We start from the raw sequence: 15,059 nt of genomic DNA, 5'->3' as shown, positions 1-15,059 counted from the left end.
GTGTAGAGGTCTTTTTGGGAACATCAGTGAGCTCATTTGGGCACGACTTCGAGTATGTTCGGGTCGTTCGGGTAGTTTCGTGCATAAGAAAACCGCGAAAGGGGGCGTTGATTTACAAAACATTGATTTCCATGATTCTCACCTTTCTCAACATTAGACGAGTTTTTAAATTATTTCTCGTTAAAATGAGCTCAAAAAAATTATTTCCCTCCAAAAACATAAAATTACATAATTTTATGACAAAACAGCCTTTGAGAAAAACACAAAAATCAATGAAAAAGCATAAAAAATTATGTTTTGACCTTGTTATGTACATTCGTTTTTTTCACGAGGACTTTTCACATATTTCATCCCATTGGAACGTGTTGAATTCTTGTTGGAAAACTCTAAATAAGGTACTTTTACAGACTTTTCCTAAAGGTTTAATCAATTAGAGTCTAATTTAGTGTTCAATTAATCAAAATCGTGCAATTTCCGGTGAATTAAACAGACGAATTTTCATCCTCAAAGTAAATAAAGAAAATCAAATTTTTCCCAAACCAATATGGCGAATTTTCCTTCCTGTTTTGATTAATTTTCCTTTCTTTCCAGTACCTCCCTGAAACTTATTTGAGTGCAGGAAAATGTCTCTACCTGTATTGCGGGATTCTTCCTTGCCAGGAGCTTTAGATGACCTCATGGATGTGATGGCAATGGATATTTTGATTGATGAAAGCAGTTCAGGGGATGTGCTGGATGAATTTTCCATTGAGGACATAAATTTTTCCTCAGAGAATTTCGGTAAGGCTTCTATGGTGTCTCCTGGGGTCATTGAATCCCCCTGAATGCTGTGATTCTTTGTAGATTTCCTGGACAACTTCCAAGAGCCACATTTTGAGACTCCCGGACATGCTGAAAATGTAACGGAAGTCCCACAACCATCACCAATTTCTCCTACAGGAGAAGAAGAGAGCAGTCCAGTTTATGTGAATGTCCCTGTAAAGGATGCGGTGGATGAGTCAAAGAGTGAGGATGTTGAGAATCAGGAAGCAGTGAAGAGTGTACTTGAGCTTCCCAGGCTGATAATTATGAAGCCACCACTGAGAACGGTGACGAAGAAGCCTTCAAAGAAGAAAACGGAGGAGATGCTCCTTCTTGAGGAGCTGGAAAAGCTCTCCCAGGCTGAGATTGTTATACCGCTTATTCCGGAAAAGAAAACCCACATCAGGGAGCGGAAGCCGAATTTAGTGAGTGTCCGGAAGCCATCAACGGATTGTGCAACGCCCAAGAAGAAAGTTCACATTTCCAAAGCCAAGAAGCAGCTCTTTCCTGCAGATAACAATGATCCGCCTGAGCATGAGCAAGAGATAACTTCGCCAAAACTTTCAGCACCAAAAGAGGACCAGGAAGATCCTCCGGGGATTCATGAAACTGTCGTGGAAACACGGCGAAGTCTTCGCATAAATGCTTCGCGCAGGAACAAGATCAACAAGGAAGTTTACTTCTCATGCGACGCGTGCCGGAAAATCTTCAAGGACCGGAAGATGCTCCTCCATCACCGCAAAACCCATACAAAGGTATCACAGTGAATGGGAGAACCAACAATTATGCTCTCCACGAGTACTTTGCATTCCCATTGCGTCCAAGAACTTTATCTTCATACATAAATCAATTCTTCATCAACTTTAAACGTCTGTGGCGCGTTGAGAAAAAAAACTCCTAAATTCGATTTTATTGCTCTTTGATTTATGATTTTTTTATTTCATTCTATGCTTCCTCTCTGTGAAAATTTAATGTTTTAAATTTAATTGTGTTTAAGTTATTTTCATTATTGTGTGCACAATTTGCCTTGATTTAGCACGAATATTATGTCTGTGAAATGAGTTAAAATCTTTCTTAAAAAAAAATCTTAAATTAAGTTGATCTCTAAAAACATTTTCTTTAAGGTTCGTTATGTAAGTTTTTGTTTCAGAGTCCCTTTAAACTTGTTAAGGATTTAAAATATTGTGTCTGAAAGATTTTAGGAAATATTTTTACGAATATTCTTAAGAAAAATAATTCTTTTGAGTTCCTTTAACTTTTCTTTTTCAGGATGAAATAATATAATTAAAATGAAGTAAAAAGTTCATTAGAAAAATGTTTGAATTTTTTAAAGAATAGTTAGAAAATAAAAATTAAAAATTCTGAATTATTTTCTTGTGGAATTTTCTTCATAGAATTGTTCTATTTCTAACACAATGATGTCATTTTCCATCTAAAAGCTCTTTTTTTTTAGATAAAAATTAATTCAGCAAGAATGCAATCAATTTCCCGTCAATTATTTTCTAATTAAGAATTTTCTCTAAAAGAACATTAAAGTTCTCCCACCATTTGTTTCTTTTTTCATGATGAGAATTTTTGTGTGAGAGTGAAATTATATTTAGCAAAAAGTTACGAAACACAATTATCACGTGCTGTCGCTTCGAGAGTGGAGTGAGGGAAATATATTTTTTTCGGATGTTACTGCAGAACAAATATGAAAAAGAATATTTTCTCCACTTCTGGAAGAACTTGAAAATATCCAAAATAATTTCACGCTGAAGCTGCTAAAAGTTTAATTTGATTGACAAAATACGTGCTGAGTGAGAAGAAAAATCTCCCATGATCGTGAAGTTCTCTTTCAATGCTGTTTCATATAGGGAAGATTGGGGCTAAGTTGGTTTGAACTAGGATGAAGCGATGTTTTTTCGGGGGTTGGAGATGCTAAAGATAGTTATCCGCTTTCTCTCTAGATTTTTAAAAATTAAAGTAATCCTTTAAATTAAATTAAATTTGAAATTTTAAAACATTTAGCACCTTGAGGATGAGGCAATTCTAACCTCAAACTTTAAACTATAATTTTTCTCAAAAAGAAAGTGTTTTTCCATTTCTTTCGACAAATTGAAAGAAGATGGAATAAATAAATCTTATCTAATCTATCTACATATATCTATCTATCTACTTAAAGAACGTTTCCTTCACGATAGGTTGAATAGCTTTATTTTAACAAAATTGAATTGGCCATACATTTCTATGGCTTAGAAAATTATAGATTTTAATCTTCTTTTGTAGTTTTTCCCGACGTTTGCATCAATATTTTAAAGTCCGGCTTTTTCCTCGGTAGTGGAAACTCTTACCCAAAGAAATTCAACACCTTTCCAGAGCTTGCGGCCGCGCTTGGAGCCTTCTTCAGTGTGGTCGATCGTGGGGAATTACTTCCAAATGTTTTGAGAACTTTTTGAGTTTATTAGAGCTTTTAATTGAGTCTTATTTTTATGAAAATCGAACAAACAGAACTGAAGATATGACCGATTTCAATAGAAAATTTAGGCGGCCATATTACCTAAACGGCTTGACTATTTTTCAAATATTAACTGTTATTGGAAAGCCTTCTACAACATAGAAAAATCGTCTAGAAACAAAGTTTTATTTCACATCCAAATTCAACCACATGATGGAATAACTGAAAGAATCACGAAGATCTAAAAAAAAATCTTGGTAATTAAAAATCTCCTAAAAATCAATGAAATTCTTGATATTTTAGGAAAAGACTATTAAATTAACACCAAAAAATATAAGATCACACACTGCACTCCACCCTCCCGTATACACTACAAAGCATTGAAATTTTAATGATTAGAAGTGTGATAATGAATCTCGGTAATTAATTTTGTGAGCTTCTCTCTGTTTTCTTCTAAAAAAAAACTATTTAATATTTCGTTGGCGAATTTCATAGAGAAAATTTGGAATTCAATCCACTTGATGGGTGAGGAATGTGCGCGACAGATTAAAATCCTTAAATAATTCTCTTGTCAAATTGTGATTTACCGCGATGGTTTTTTTCTGCTGCCCATCTCCTCCCACCTGACTCACTGTGAAGATTATAATTTAATTCTTTTCTTTTTTGCTACTAATCTTCATCCCCACTTTGGCTCATTCCACAGAGGGTACCTCTGTGAAGCGTTCTCCAATGAGATTTTCTTTGCTTTAGAACTTCTCTTGTGACTTCTGGCGGGGAAAACTTTAAAAGAATTTTGGAAGAAAATTCACTCCTCCGGGGTGGGGATGATTTGGTCGTGACTTATAAAATTGTGTGATCTGCTGGCGGTGCCAATTGCATTGCTAATCTCGCGCATTTCAGTTATCGCAGTGATGGTGAGAAGGCAGTGAGGAAAAATTGTTGCCTAACGAAGAAGGAAAATATTTTTCATGAGAGTGAAAATTAAGCAAATACGTGCGTTGTTGTTTGGATTTATAAACAAGAAAGTGCGTGTGGGTGCAAGGACGCAGTTTAGTGGAAGAGTTGAGTGTACCAAGAGGCGACAAGAAGATCAAATTGTTCTTATTTGATCACCTGGTGGACTAGCGTCAAGCCACGAGAGAAAAGAAAGAAGAGCAATTTGCTCAAAAGTTGCGTGGAAGACGCCGGCTAAATTGAAAGTAAATTGACGATGATGATCCGCAGATCGCATCAATGGGCCCACCTGCTGAGCCTATTTATTCTTGTTCAGGTGTTTGAAGGTAAAGAAAAAATTCTTATTTGTCACCACCTATTTGTCACGCGATTTGAACATCACGTGCATTTGCATTGAACAAATTGGGAAGTTAATAAGCAAATAAACGCACGAGAAAAGCCAAGAAAAGTGATTGACGCCGTGGGGAGATGCTAAACTTTGAGGTTTTCTTCTTTTTTCTCCTCTTTCAAATAAGGAAATCAACCTGATTTTTTTCTCGCACCTCCATTCTTGAATCTCATGCTAATTTGCTATCTTTGCTACAAAAATGGAAAAATCGCAAAAGAGAGAATTTTTCCAGCACGTTTTATTTGCCACCTCTAAATCATTTTCTGTAAGTTGTGAGCATTTGCGCAAATACCTCATTGAAAGAGTTTTTATTTAAAAATAAAATCATTGCTACTGCAAATAAAACGTGATGCGCAATTTTTTAGCCATTGGAGTTTTTGAAAAGTTTGGCAAAATAATTTAGGAGGATTAATTGAAAGGTGTTATGTGGAATTTATTTAATAAACGAGGGTGAAAGGAAAATGAAAATAAAAAAAATCAAAGATTTGAAATTATTTTTTGAATTTTCAGTTCAAAAATAGGATTTAATTGAATTCTATAAATACAGTTGATAGATGTTCCGTAGTTTGAGGGGTTACTTTTGCATTCTGGTTTTGATAAGTTGAAAGGATTAAAAGGCATAATTTTATTAACACCAAGAATGCACTAACACTCTTTCTTGATCACTAAGGATAACAAACGATCACTCATTTTAGTTTCTGAGGCTGATTGAACTATAACCGATTTAACTGAACTTGAAGAAAATAATAAAATTACATTTTCCATGTATTTTATACGTGGGTGGAGTTAAAATATATGTATTCTTGTTGCTAATAAAAAAATATATGTAGGCGTAATTCTTGTAAATTCTGAGAATGAAAAAAAAGAGTTTTCAATTAAATTTTAATGTAAAAATTAAGTAAAATTTATATAAAATGTTGTAAAGTACGTATAAAATTAGTAAAATTGCAGGAAAAATAAGTTCTAAAAGGGATGGTTCACTAATTATGGGAAATTGAAGACTTTTATGAGCGATTTTTGAGTCAATTTCACAGCAAAAAATTAAAAATTTAGTAAAAATTTTGATTCTTACATTTTTAGAAATAAATTTTATTATTATTTCGGGTTATTTTTTCCTATAAACTTATCTCATAAAATAAATTAGAATTCTTCATCATAAACAGGATATTATTTAGAATTATCCAACTTCACTCCCGTCTTCCCTAATGTAAAATTAATAAATTCGTTTAAGAGACAGAGCCCCCCACTTTTTTTTCTTTATTAAATATTTTTAGTCAAAAAAAAACCCCGAAAATTGAATCTTTACTCCTCTTGACGGTATCATGAATATTCTTTAATTCTTTTAGCTGATTGCCATCGTTTTGGATACTCACAGGCAGAGCAAAGGAGATGGTCAAAGAAGCACGGGCACTGTGCTGGAAAATATCAATCCCCGATTGCCATTAATTCCAGAAAGGTTCGCCTTAAATATTAAGGACATTTTATTTTTCATCTAATTCTGCAAATTATATATTTTTTTAATTGAAAAAAAAAATCCTTCCAGGCGATTCATTTAACAATGCCCGCCCTGGAAATGGTTGGCTACCACAATCTCCTTCCTGGGCCCATCCTAATTCACAATAATGGCCATTCTGTGTCTCTAACGATACCCAAACCCTCAAAGAGTGAAGAGGAACTGGGCAGGAAGCATCCCTACGTCTTTGGTGGGAAACTGAAGAATGAGTACGAACTGGAAGGGTTGCACTTTCACTGGGGTGACAAGAATAATCGTGGAGCTGAGCATGTTCTCAATGATATTCGCTACCCCATGGAAATGCACATAATTCATCGGAACCGGAAGTACAAAGATGTAGCGGAAGCACTCAACTACAGCGATGGATTAACTGTTCTTGGGTTCTTCTATCAAATTGACGAATACGACAGCCCGGATTTGACGACAATTGTGAAGAACTTGAGTCCTGTTTCCGACTACGACAGGACTTATTCGTTGAATTTCACCTTCTCCCTCTCATCCCTCATCTCGACAATTAACACAGAACGTTTCTACACCTACAAGGGTTCCCTGACGACACCTCCATGCTCTGAGGCGGTCACATGGATCCTCTTCCCGGAACCACTTCCGGTTTCTGTGTCGCAAATGAATAAATTCCGCCAACTCTCAAATGGGATTGAAGGATCGGTATTGGTTGATAACTACCGTGCTCTTCAGCCATTGGGAAATCGTCGTGTTTTCGTGCGGAAAGTCAATGAGAGGAATACTCATCTCAATACCATTGATAAGAATCTCCATTACAACAAATGGGATTGGCTCTATTGATAAATGATGATCTGTGGGATCTGTGTGAGGAGGGATCAATCAGGGACGAAAAGTCATTGATTTTTTTATTTTTCATGAGAAGCATCCAGAATTAAAGATGATATTTTGTAGGTAATTATGTATTACATAAGAGGTGGACGATATGTGCAATGGCGAGACAAGAAAGGCGCTACAGAAGAGCTTCAACTTTAACTCAATTTTTGACCTTTCGCAGCTTATCTTTATGATTCGTCGGCGACTAATAAAATTCAGCTGACAAATTCATATTTTTTGCATGGAGTCTTAAAACTTGCAAAAGCATTTTATAGTCACACTTGAGGATTGATAAAAGCGCTGCAATTATTTTTTTTTAGCACCACAATGGCTACAATCGGCTACAATGATGACAAATAGGCCGAGTTTGTGCCTTATTGTGCGTTCAAATGGCAAAAAAGTAATTTGTGAGAGTTTGTAAATTGTTGTAGTAATTTTGGAACTAATTTACATTGATAAATTCTTCTTAGAACCTTAGAATAAAATGTAAAAATCGAATAAATTAGTTTTATTACCCAATTAATTGAATCGCCAGTTGAATGCTTTTTAAAAATTAATAAAAATTCTTCTGATTAGTTGAAAAACGATTTTATTTTTCTTTTAAAAAGCTTCGGTGCAAAGCTAATTTGAATTACATTTTACGTTTACTTTCAAATAATAATTTAGAGAGCTAAAATAATTAGAGAGCTAAACAATTTCATTCGTGTGTTCAGAATAACCAATTAATTTAATCTTATTTTATATTGGACTGAATTCTGATAAAAATCTTTTCTTTTCTTAAAAGATACTGACATTTATGGTATTTTATAAATAGTTCTATTGTCATTCTATAAAAGAAAAATAAAGACTTTCTTGTTTCAGAAAACAGCCAGGAAGACCTTTAAAGGGCCCTGGAACAGCAATTTTCCTTTAAAAAATATGACTAAGAAAGAAATAAAATATTCAAATTTTTAAAGATTCTTCCCAGAATATCAAAAATCTCTGACGAATTTGTAAGGAAAAGAAAAGATTTATATCATAATCTATCCCATTTGTTAAAAAAAAATTTGAAAATGTAATTTTCGTTCCTGAAATTCTTCTTAAAAATTTAAAATGTAAAAAATTGTGTTAAAAATATAATTTTAAGTTATTTGTGATTATTTTTTTATTTATTTTTTAATTTTTAAAGATCTTCATGCCCCAGGGTTAGGCACTGGGGATCATCCTTAAATTCCCCCACATTCTGCAATACCCCGTGGGGAGCACACTGCCATGGATCATTGGTGTCCTGAAGCCATTTCTGCAGCCTTTCCTGCAGTTCCGTCTTCACCTTGTCCATGGCTTTATTGCCAAAGAGATTCCTCAGCTCTCCTGGATCTTGCTTTAAATCAAATAACTCCCATTCATCTCGTTGATAGTAGCGCTGGAGATTTTTGTACCACGGCAGGGTTTGCTTGGCAATTGTCCTGTTGAGGATGTCCTGAAAAGTTGGCGACACGTAGAAATCCTGATCAATGGGGAAGGGGGATTTGTAGTTGAGATTGTGGATGAGTTTGTAGCGTTTAGTCCGGATAGCCCTCATTGGGTAATTCATGGTGACTTCATGGTAGGATTGACTGGCAAATACAGCTGCATCAGGATCATTTGGTGGCTCTGCGGATAGAATGGGCAGAAGGGATTTTCCCGTGAGCTTTGTCTTTGCCTTCTTGGGGTACTCCACACCAAACCAATCGAGAAATGTTGGGGCAAGATCCAATAGACTTGTCATTGTGTACGTTACTTCATTCCTTCTTGCATCAGCTGCTGGGGATCTGATGAACATCGGTTCAGCAATGCCAGGATCGTAGAAATTTGTCCTACCGGATGGTAGTGGTGGCCCATTGTCTGAGGTGTAGACAACAAGAGTGTTGGAATCAAAGCCAGCTTCTTTGAGTTCTTTGAGGACTAATCCAACTCCTTGATCCAGACGGGATATGGTTGTGTACTGAGCTGCAACATCCCTCCTAGCAGGTTCCGTGTCCGGTACGTAGAACGGCAGATCAATCTCATCCCAGACGTAGTAGATTGGATGCCAATCAGGGATGAGACCCATTCCTTCCTCACCACTTCCCCAGCGTTCACAGAAACTTCCATACTGCGGGGTAACATGGCCACATCTGTGGGGATCGTGAAATGCCACAACGAGGAAGAATGGACGTGTGTCATTTGAATGGAGGAATTCTTTTACTAAATTCTTAATATTCGTAATATTCCTTCCAACTTGATTAATCGGGTACTCCTCTTCTGTCCTCTCAAAGTCAAACTTGAACACTTCCGATGGTCCCACATGCTTCTTCCCAATTATTCCTGTTCGAACATTGCCTTTGCTACTGAGAATCTTCGGGACACTCCAAATTGAGTCGAAGGAGTCAAAATGATGCACTCCCTGATGCAGCCCGTACATCCCATTTTGATGACTTGGAAGCCCAGTTAGGAGAGCTGCACGACTTGGGGAACAACTGCTAACGGAAGTGTAAGCATTATTGAAGATCACACTCTCCTTGGCCAGAGCATCCAAGTTTGGTGTTTGGCTAATTCGATTCCTATAGGCTCCCATTTCGAATCCTCCATCATCAGCTGAAAAAAAAAACTCCGCGCAGAATTATGATCTGATCTGGATTTTTAAATTAAGCGCCCAAAAGCTTGAACACCCACCAAGAAGGAGGAGAACATTTTGCTTTGTAGGTGGCTCTAGCTGCCATGGACGTGGCACCTCCAGAATTGCCGGTTGTGCCGATGCTGACAGTTCCACAGAAGAGATGATAAGGAAAAGCAAATAAATCCACGACATTTCGTAAACTCCCGATCTAATTTCTCAAGCTATATCTCTGAGTCAACAATCCACCGTGGCGCAGACGTGGGTCAGCAGGAGAGTAGGAAAAAATAGCCAATTCAGCTGATTCTGTGATACGATTACCCGGGCAGAGAGTGGAAGTTGCACACTGTGAAAGTAGCCGAAAGACTGAAGATTTTTTGAGAGCGAGAAAGTGGTTTTCTGTCATTTTTTGCGTGGCCAGAGGAGGTGGGGTCAAAGAACTTCAAGCAAGAAGACTTTTATGGCTTTTGGCGCAATAATTTAATTTTTTCTTTAATTTCAGAGAAAGAATTAAAGAGAAAAAATGAAGGATTTGAAGAGGGATGAAATCCTGTTGCTGTTTGATGTGGATGGCACACTGACGGGACCACGGATGATGATTACGTCAGAAATGGAGGATTTCCTCTACCACACCGTCCTACCAAGAGCAACCCTTGGCTTGGTCAGTGGATCTGACCTGGATAAGCTTTTTGAGCAAATCAGCAGGAATAGAGTGCAAGAGTTGGATTTTGTCTTCCCAGAAAATGGCCTAGTTCACATTGAGCGTGGCAAGGAGATTGGCCGGCAATCCCTTGTGACGCACCTGGGAGAGGAAAAAATCCAGGATTTTGTTAACTTCAACCTCCACCACCTGTCCACAATTAAATTGCCCGTCAAACGGGGCACATTCATTGAATACCGCAGTGGGATGATCAACATCTGCCCAATTGGGAGGAATTGTACACGAGAGGAACGAAATGCCTTTGCGGAGTATGACAAAGTGCACGAAGTGCGCAAGAAGATGATTGAGGTGCTCAAGAAGGAGTTTCACGATGTTGATCTCACGTACAGTATTGGTGGGCAGATCAGCTTCGATGTCTTTCCCAATGGATGGGATAAATCTTACTGCCTGAAACACGTCGAGGGGAGGAAATTCAAAGAAATCCATTTCTTTGGTGATAAAACCAATCCCGGTGGGAATGATCATGAAATCTTTGCTGATGCCCGGACTATTGGACACACTGTGTCAAGCCCTGATGATACCAAAAGGATCCTAAAGGAACTTCTGGATGTTTAATTATGATTTTTATTTTACACCAAAATTCTTCCCATTAAATGCACTTTTTATCACATTATGTGGCCTTTTCCTCTGTTGTACCGTACCCATGCTTGCTTCTTCCTCCCACCCACTTCCAAACCAAATTCCCCCCAAGAGACGGTATTCTTGATAATTCGATTTAAGACTTTGTTGATTGTCCTGCCCCTATTCTCCCTTGTAGACGGGCTTCCTCTTCTCAGCAAAAGCTTTCAAGCCCTCAAGACGATCAGTTGTTGGCATAACTTGAGCATAGCAAGCTTCCTCAATGGCATATCCAGTGCTAATATCCACCTGAATTCCATTGTTGATGGCTTTCTTGGCCATTCTCACCCCAACAGGGCCATTGGGGAGGATTTCTGTGGCAATTTGCAGAGCTTTCTGGAAAGCTGCATCTTTGGTTTCATTCTGGGGCACTGTGTGTGTGCAGATACCCATCTCCTTTGCCTCAGTTCCCGTGAAAACCTTCGCTGTGAAGATTAATTCCTTCGCCAGGCTAGGGCTCACCGTTCGTGGGAGTCTCTGCGTACCTCCAGCTCCCGGTATGATGGCCAGGCGTGTCTCCACAAGCCCCATTTTGGCATCTGCAGAAGCACAACGAATATCACATGCTAGTGCCATTTCCAATCCTCCCCCAAGAGCAAATCCATCAACAGCAGCAATTACAGGCATTGGGAGTTGTTCAATTTGCATGAGAATCCCGCGGAGTTTCTTTACAAATCTCACTGTCTCTTCAGGAGATTGCCTAGCACGTTCCTTGAGATCAGCTCCTGCACAGAAAGCACCCGGAACTAAGCTCCGGAGAACAACGACACGGACATTCTTATCATGCCAGATGGTATCCACGGATTGTATCAGCTTATCCACGAGAGACTGTGAGAAGGCATTTTTGGCACTTGGACGATTAAGAGCAAGGACAGCAACTCCCTCCTTATCACCTTTGAGGTAGTCCAGCTGAAATAAATCCGTTCCTGATAAGGATTTATTTAATTGAATATTAATAAAAGGCGGGATTCTTACCTCAACTTCCGTCTCCTTGGCAGCACTAAAGTGCCTGTTGATTGTCAAGGAGAAATTTCGGATGATGCGGACGTTCTTGAGGAGTTGAGCCATCTTTACGTAATCAACAGATTGATAATCTTGCGCCTGATTTTAGCTCTAACCGAGCTGAGCAGCCCAGCTTAGAACAGAATTAAAGAGAATTTGGCGACATTGTACGATTTATCCCAAGACAGAGCGGAATATTTTTCCAAGAAGATTATTAAGATTGTCTGGAACTTTCATGAAACGCAGGAAAATTGTATTCGAGACAAACGTTTTATTAGTTTTTTTTCTGTTGCATTTTCTTTGTTTTTCCTTATTCAAGGATATTTCAAGTAAAAAAGTTAGATTTTTTCTGTGCGTTCTGTGCGAGATTTATTTGTCCTAATGAATGCCACACTATGTACCGGGATAACTCGCAAAGGTTGTTCCGAGCATAAGGAAGGACAACAAGCAGCGGTGCGAGAATGTTCGGCACAGGGTAGTATGGAAAAGGTTTTTGTTGACAAGATGGTATTGCACAGGGCTACAGACCAAGTTACAATCCTCACAGGTGATCGTGCCAGGTAATCCTCATCTAATTAGCTCCAACTAATGCTCAAGAAAGTCAAGAAACTTACCCAAGTCCCACAAACTTTCCAGACTGAAAGATCTTCTCCGTCTCCGGCTGATTGAGTGCGGATGGACCGACCAGGTGCGTCTAATGTGCCGGGAAGTGGTCAAAGCTGAGGATGGGAAGGTGAATGTGGACCAGCTGGTGCAACAGGTCACCCCAAAGGCACGCACAATGATTCCAGACACAGTGAAGAAAGAACTACTGCAGAAGATTAAGACACTGCTGACAGAGCATGAAGACAACTGAAAGCAAGACGCCGGGATACTCTTCTAAACTTAAAACTGCACTAAATGTGATCTCCATTGATTTGTGTAAACAAAAATAAATTATTTCATGATGAAAAACAAAGCGCTTTTGCCGGAAATGAGGTTAGGTGTTTGTTATGAAATTTTCGTGAAATTTATTTGAAGCATGAAATGAATGTTTATATCTGAATTCTGAATGATTAGATTATTTTTCCAACGTAATCTGTGAAAAATCTATGAGGAAAATGCTAAGAAAATGACTCAAATAAAGAATATTAAACATTGAAAATTATGTTGTGTTTATTGAAAATTTCATAAAATTCAAACCTTTGGGATTTAAAAATCTTCCGTCAAGTTCCAAGAGATTAGCAGGGAAATCCCCGGAAAACTCACCCTCACAGATGGATGTGTTGTCACCTGAATTGGTCTGGATTGAAAATCGCTGCTACAGAGTCAATCCCACAGCTGAAGCTCAGATAATCCGGGAAGGAAAAGACGAAAGAGTTGGAGGATACATTGAACCTGGTAAGAATCTTCCAAGGAATTTGTTTTAGGCTGTTCTCTTTAGTTCTCAAGCCAAGTTTTTATTTCTCTTTAGATTTTGATAGTGAAGAGGAACCTGAGGCAATGGAGGAGGTTGATTATGAAATTGAGAGAACTGCAGAAAATTCCTTCCGGATTGCATTCCACGTCCCATCTGTCTTTCATGGTGCAATCATTGGGCAAAAAGGTGCAACTAGGAGGCGTCTTGAAATGGAAACACGAAGTTTGATCAAGGTTCCAAATAAAGGGACAAAAGATCCAATTATCGTGACAGCACAGCGTGAAGCCGACGTGGTGGCAGCCAGGAAGAAGATTGGTGACATTGCTCTTGCTTGCAGGAAGAGACAAGAAATGACTCACTTCTTCTCATTCCCCTGCTGCACTGAAGAAGTAAAGGAGGCATTCAGGAAATTCAAGGAAGCTGTCTTAGCTGGAGCACCTGCTGACACCTTTCCAGATGTTCTATTCCAAATTCCCGAAAAGTTGCACGTTACCCTATCCTATATGGTTCTAATGGATAATGAGGAGCGTGAGATGGTTAAAAATATCCTCCACAGAGAAGAGACTGCAATACGAGAGATTCTTGCAGGATTTCAAGGGAATACTGCTGTAAAAATCTGCGGATTGGACTCTATGAATGATGATCCGGAAGCAACAAGAGTTCTCTTTGCCAAAATCCAATCAGAAGCTCTCCAGAACATTGGTGATCATCTCCACAGAATCGTCAGGAAAAGTGAATTCTTTATTGGGAAGGACAAAGCAAGTGTAAAGCTTCACATGACCTTAATGAATGTTTCTTTCGACAAGGATGACGATGGGAAATTCAAGAGGGGCGTTACTTTCAATGCCAAGAAAATTCTCCAAGATTTTGGGGATTATACTTTCGGAGAGATTCCCTTGACGGAGATCCATCTATCTCAGAGAAAGTCATATGATGAGCAAGGATACTACAAGGCTACCACTAAGCTCATTTTGTAATTTCCTTTGGGAAGCTTTCTTGCTTTCCTTCCGTTTCAGGGAAAAGGGGAAATAAATTGTAAAAAAAATCAAGGGATATCGTGAGTACTCTTTTAATTTTTTATTAAATCCTCTGTTCAATTTAACTTTGCATCGAAGCTCCAGAAGATTTTTGACGTAGAGGAGTCGAGGGAGCCAATGAGAATGTCTTACTTGAGTTCATTCAGCCAATCAAACACGCGTTTCTCTTCTTATTTATTTGCATTTCATTCATAATTAAATTTTGTTGAAATGAATGAAAAGTTTTTAAGCCAAAAGGTGAAGTTTCAGTGCAAAGTTGCTTCGAATGGATCAATTTTTTTTTTATTTAAAGAAACAAATTATTTATTTTTCTTTACTTCTCATTTATATTCTCTCCAATTCTGAAATATTTTCTTGTTTTCTCTCGTTGACTGGCCTCTGAATAAAAATTCTAAATAGAATGAGAATGTTATTCTAGAGAGCTTCTCTGAGAGCTCAAAATGGCTCAAAATTAATACAAAAATTCATTAAAAAAGTTTTGAAATCATTAATTTAATTCTCTCTGAGAAATTTCCAATATTAAGCTATGCAAAAGAAGCTCTATAAAGCAACATTTATATTGTATATTTTACGATAAGAAAAGTCAAATAAAGTCTATTTTACTTATAAAAGTTTCTTATCACGTTATCAACACATCAGCGATTTTTTTCTCAAACAACTCACAATGTATGAGCTAAAAATGCTGATAATTGACACAAATTTTCTCTACACGTTGTGATATCATATTTACGGCATTTA

At 37.8% G+C, this 15,059-nt stretch overlaps 9 protein-coding genes across 10 annotated transcripts in view; 6 read left to right on the top strand and 3 right to left on the bottom strand.

Annotated features, from left to right (window-relative positions):
- Positions 1 to 15,059, bottom strand: part of LOC129787983 (protein Peter pan) — a 1,185,971-nt gene that overhangs the window by 991,118 nt on the left and 179,794 nt on the right. The window lies entirely within an intron of this gene.
- Positions 1 to 15,059, top strand: part of LOC129787980 (L-dopachrome tautomerase yellow-f2-like) — a 1,067,766-nt gene that overhangs the window by 872,913 nt on the left and 179,794 nt on the right. The gene's annotated exons all lie outside the window — the stretch shown is intronic.
- Positions 263 to 1,973, top strand: LOC129788014 (uncharacterized). The gene is made up of 3 exons (XM_055823976.1): positions 263 to 395; positions 592 to 780; positions 844 to 1,973. The coding sequence occupies exons 2-3, from the start codon at positions 624 to 626 to the stop codon at positions 1,566 to 1,568; spliced, it is 882 nt and encodes a 293-aa protein (XP_055679951.1). The 5' UTR covers positions 263 to 395; positions 592 to 623; the 3' UTR covers positions 1,569 to 1,973.
- On the top strand, positions 3,642 to 8,066 carry LOC129788008 (carbonic anhydrase 2). Its single transcript, XM_055823967.1, has 3 exons — positions 3,642 to 4,518; positions 5,927 to 6,036; positions 6,124 to 8,066. The coding sequence occupies exons 1-3, from the start codon at positions 4,449 to 4,451 to the stop codon at positions 6,895 to 6,897; spliced, it is 954 nt and encodes a 317-aa protein (XP_055679942.1). The 5' UTR covers positions 3,642 to 4,448; the 3' UTR covers positions 6,898 to 8,066.
- LOC129787974 (N-sulphoglucosamine sulphohydrolase) lies at positions 7,503 to 9,912 on the bottom strand. Its single transcript, XM_055823886.1, has 2 exons — positions 9,604 to 9,912; positions 7,503 to 9,525 (listed from the first exon to the last, which is right to left on the bottom strand). The coding sequence occupies exons 1-2, from the start codon at positions 9,737 to 9,739 to the stop codon at positions 8,093 to 8,095; spliced, it is 1,569 nt and encodes a 522-aa protein (XP_055679861.1). The 5' UTR covers positions 9,740 to 9,912; the 3' UTR covers positions 7,503 to 8,092.
- Positions 9,684 to 10,875, top strand: LOC129788023 (phosphomannomutase-like). Its single transcript, XM_055823986.1, has 2 exons — positions 9,684 to 9,970; positions 10,047 to 10,875. Exon 2 carries the CDS (start codon positions 10,068 to 10,070, stop codon positions 10,818 to 10,820), a length of 753 nt encoding a protein of 250 aa, XP_055679961.1. The 5' UTR covers positions 9,684 to 9,970; positions 10,047 to 10,067; the 3' UTR covers positions 10,821 to 10,875.
- Positions 10,807 to 12,018, bottom strand: LOC129788015 (methylglutaconyl-CoA hydratase, mitochondrial). The gene is made up of 2 exons (XM_055823977.1): positions 11,859 to 12,018; positions 10,807 to 11,792 (listed from the first exon to the last, which is right to left on the bottom strand). The coding sequence occupies exons 1-2, from the start codon at positions 11,949 to 11,951 to the stop codon at positions 11,007 to 11,009; spliced, it is 879 nt and encodes a 292-aa protein (XP_055679952.1). The 5' UTR covers positions 11,952 to 12,018; the 3' UTR covers positions 10,807 to 11,006.
- LOC129788035 (enhancer of yellow 2 transcription factor-like) lies at positions 12,229 to 13,029 on the top strand. The gene is made up of 2 exons (XM_055824003.1): positions 12,229 to 12,445; positions 12,522 to 13,029. Exons 1-2 carry the CDS (start codon positions 12,267 to 12,269, stop codon positions 12,739 to 12,741), a joined length of 399 nt encoding a protein of 132 aa, XP_055679978.1. The 5' UTR covers positions 12,229 to 12,266; the 3' UTR covers positions 12,742 to 13,029.
- LOC129788004 (activating signal cointegrator 1 complex subunit 1-like) lies at positions 13,044 to 14,337 on the top strand. Its single transcript, XM_055823954.1, has 2 exons — positions 13,044 to 13,265; positions 13,339 to 14,337. Exons 1-2 carry the CDS (start codon positions 13,142 to 13,144, stop codon positions 14,259 to 14,261), a joined length of 1,047 nt encoding a protein of 348 aa, XP_055679929.1. The 5' UTR covers positions 13,044 to 13,141; the 3' UTR covers positions 14,262 to 14,337.

The sequence above is a fragment of the Lutzomyia longipalpis genome, chromosome 1, assembly GCF_024334085.1.
Source record: "Lutzomyia longipalpis isolate SR_M1_2022 chromosome 1, ASM2433408v1".
NCBI lineage: Eukaryota > Metazoa > Arthropoda > Insecta > Diptera > Psychodidae > Lutzomyia > Lutzomyia longipalpis.
This window is presented reverse-complemented; position numbering and strand designations above follow the sequence as displayed.

What these genes read in the sequence shown, in the direction of transcription:
- LOC129788014 (XM_055823976.1), top strand. Translation starts at nt 624, where the DNA reads ATGTCTCTACCTGTATTGCGGGATTCTTCCTTGCCAGGAGCTTTAGAT. An exon ending in TTTTTCCTCAGAGAATTTCG is followed by an intron (nt 781 to 843) that starts GTAAGGCTTCTA and finishes GATTCTTTGTAG; the next exon opens with ATTTCCTGGACAACTTCCAA.
- LOC129788008 (XM_055823967.1), top strand. Translation starts at nt 4,449, where the DNA reads ATGATGATCCGCAGATCGCATCAATGGGCCCACCTGCTGAGCCTATTT. An exon ending in TCTTGTTCAGGTGTTTGAAG is followed by an intron (nt 4,519 to 5,926) that starts GTAAAGAAAAAA and finishes TAATTCTTTTAG; the next exon opens with CTGATTGCCATCGTTTTGGA. An exon ending in TTGCCATTAATTCCAGAAAG is followed by an intron (nt 6,037 to 6,123) that starts GTTCGCCTTAAA and finishes AAATCCTTCCAG; the next exon opens with GCGATTCATTTAACAATGCC.
- LOC129787974 (XM_055823886.1), bottom strand. Translation starts at nt 9,739, where the DNA reads ATGTCGTGGATTTATTTGCTTTTCCTTATCATCTCTTCTGTGGAACTG. An exon ending in AAATGTTCTCCTCCTTCTTG is followed by an intron (nt 9,526 to 9,603) that starts GTGGGTGTTCAA and finishes TTTTTTTTTCAG; the next exon opens with CTGATGATGGAGGATTCGAA.
- LOC129788023 (XM_055823986.1), top strand. Translation starts at nt 10,068, where the DNA reads ATGAAGGATTTGAAGAGGGATGAAATCCTGTTGCTGTTTGATGTGGAT.
- LOC129788015 (XM_055823977.1), bottom strand. Translation starts at nt 11,951, where the DNA reads ATGGCTCAACTCCTCAAGAACGTCCGCATCATCCGAAATTTCTCCTTG. An exon ending in CCAAGGAGACGGAAGTTGAG is followed by an intron (nt 11,793 to 11,858) that starts GTAAGAATCCCG and finishes GATTTATTTCAG; the next exon opens with CTGGACTACCTCAAAGGTGA.
- LOC129788035 (XM_055824003.1), top strand. Translation starts at nt 12,267, where the DNA reads ATGAATGCCACACTATGTACCGGGATAACTCGCAAAGGTTGTTCCGAG. An exon ending in CTCACAGGTGATCGTGCCAG is followed by an intron (nt 12,446 to 12,521) that starts GTAATCCTCATC and finishes CAAACTTTCCAG; the next exon opens with ACTGAAAGATCTTCTCCGTC.
- LOC129788004 (XM_055823954.1), top strand. Translation starts at nt 13,142, where the DNA reads ATGGATGTGTTGTCACCTGAATTGGTCTGGATTGAAAATCGCTGCTAC. An exon ending in TGGAGGATACATTGAACCTG is followed by an intron (nt 13,266 to 13,338) that starts GTAAGAATCTTC and finishes ATTTCTCTTTAG; the next exon opens with ATTTTGATAGTGAAGAGGAA.